The 1317-nt window shown below is 42.7% G+C and overlaps 1 protein-coding gene across 1 annotated transcript in view; it reads left to right on the top strand.

Moving 5' to 3' along the window:
• CC2D2A (coiled-coil and C2 domain containing 2A) overlaps positions 1-1317 on the top strand; it is a 117900-nt gene that overhangs the window by 114106 nt on the left and 2477 nt on the right. The window contains exon 35 of the mRNA XM_023533927.1: positions 465-642. Coding sequence (XP_023389695.1) covers positions 465-642 — 178 coding nt within the window. The remainder of the gene's footprint in view (positions 1-464; positions 643-1317) is intronic.

Consider the following 1317-nt stretch of genomic DNA (forward strand, 5'->3'; position numbering starts at 1 on the left):
CTTTCAGTATAAGCCCCAACTCTTATGCCTGGGTCTAAATTATGTCTGTATATATGTTACCAAGGAACAAAGGATAAATATATATATATTTACATATTAAAAAATATGATATTTAAAAAAATCTTTTGCTCTATGTATTGAACTTGGCTATCCCCACTATTCGGCGCTCCCTCTTTCGTGTGACAGTTCAAACATGTTCCCGCCCCTAGGCTGTCATCTACTTTCTGTCCACGGGTCTGTTTCCCACCCCACCACATACAGTACTTAAGGGCAAGGAACACTCGGGTTAATTCTTGAATCTGCAGGGATTAGCCCGTGTTAAGTACCAGCTATGGCTAGTGAATGACAACTCCAACAAAAAGGTGGTTATGTCAACACCTGACTCCCCATTGCATACAAACTGGACTTTTGTTTAAAAGGGAAAAGTCGAATCAGCCAACCATGGCGTTTATTTTTATAAACAGGATTGAGAAGATACTGAGAGAGAAGATCATGGGCTGGAGGCCGCGCCACCTGACGCGGTGGAACAGGCACTGCACGGCCACTCTGCGCCACTTCCTGCCGCTGCTGGAGGAGAGTCGGGGGGAGGACGTGGAGGACGGGCACAGGGCGGGGCTGCTGAAGCAGCTGGGGGACTACAGGGTGAGTGCCAACGGCTCCCGCCCCAGCCCGCGGGCTTCCTTGCTTCCAACGGGAAATTCCTCCATCACGGGGTTTTGGGCATCAAAATACCTACCTTGCTCCCCAGTGTGTGCATGAAGCAGCATAGACTAAAAGGTGTGATTAAAAGTTCAAATCTCAGTAATTAACCTATCATTAAATAGCAAAATATCTCTATAAAATAAAAATACCGTCTTTAAGATGATCCTATAAAAAACAACTTTTATAAAATACATTTCAAGTGTTAAATAAAATGAAAACATCTGGCTAAATGTTAGACTCAACTGTGTGTTAAGGTGACACCGACCACTCCCCATCAGGTTTTTTGAAAGGATATTTTATTGTACTTTTCATTGCTAAGAAAAAAAAATCTCATTTAACAGACAATATGTCCTCTCTACTGTCTGTCGATAGTGCTGAGTGTTCATATCCTACAGCTGGACAATAAAACCTAGAAAGCAGTCTCCAACTAAGACAGTGAACCCTGTTGGCTAAACAGTGTGAAGTGGGATATCTAATTCTACTCACTGACCTAAACTGATCCGTGAAACTTTTAAGGCCAGGTTTTCAGCCAGGATGTTTTCAATTCAAAAAACAGAAAACTTAGTGCTGATTTAAGAAGAGGAGAGAGTTGCTATCACGGCTGTGTTTTTCTGC

The sequence above is a fragment of the Pteropus vampyrus genome, unplaced genomic scaffold, assembly GCF_000151845.1.
Source record: "Pteropus vampyrus isolate Shadow unplaced genomic scaffold, Pvam_2.0 Scaffold5, whole genome shotgun sequence".
NCBI classification, from domain to species: Eukaryota; Metazoa; Chordata; class Mammalia; order Chiroptera; family Pteropodidae; genus Pteropus; species Pteropus vampyrus.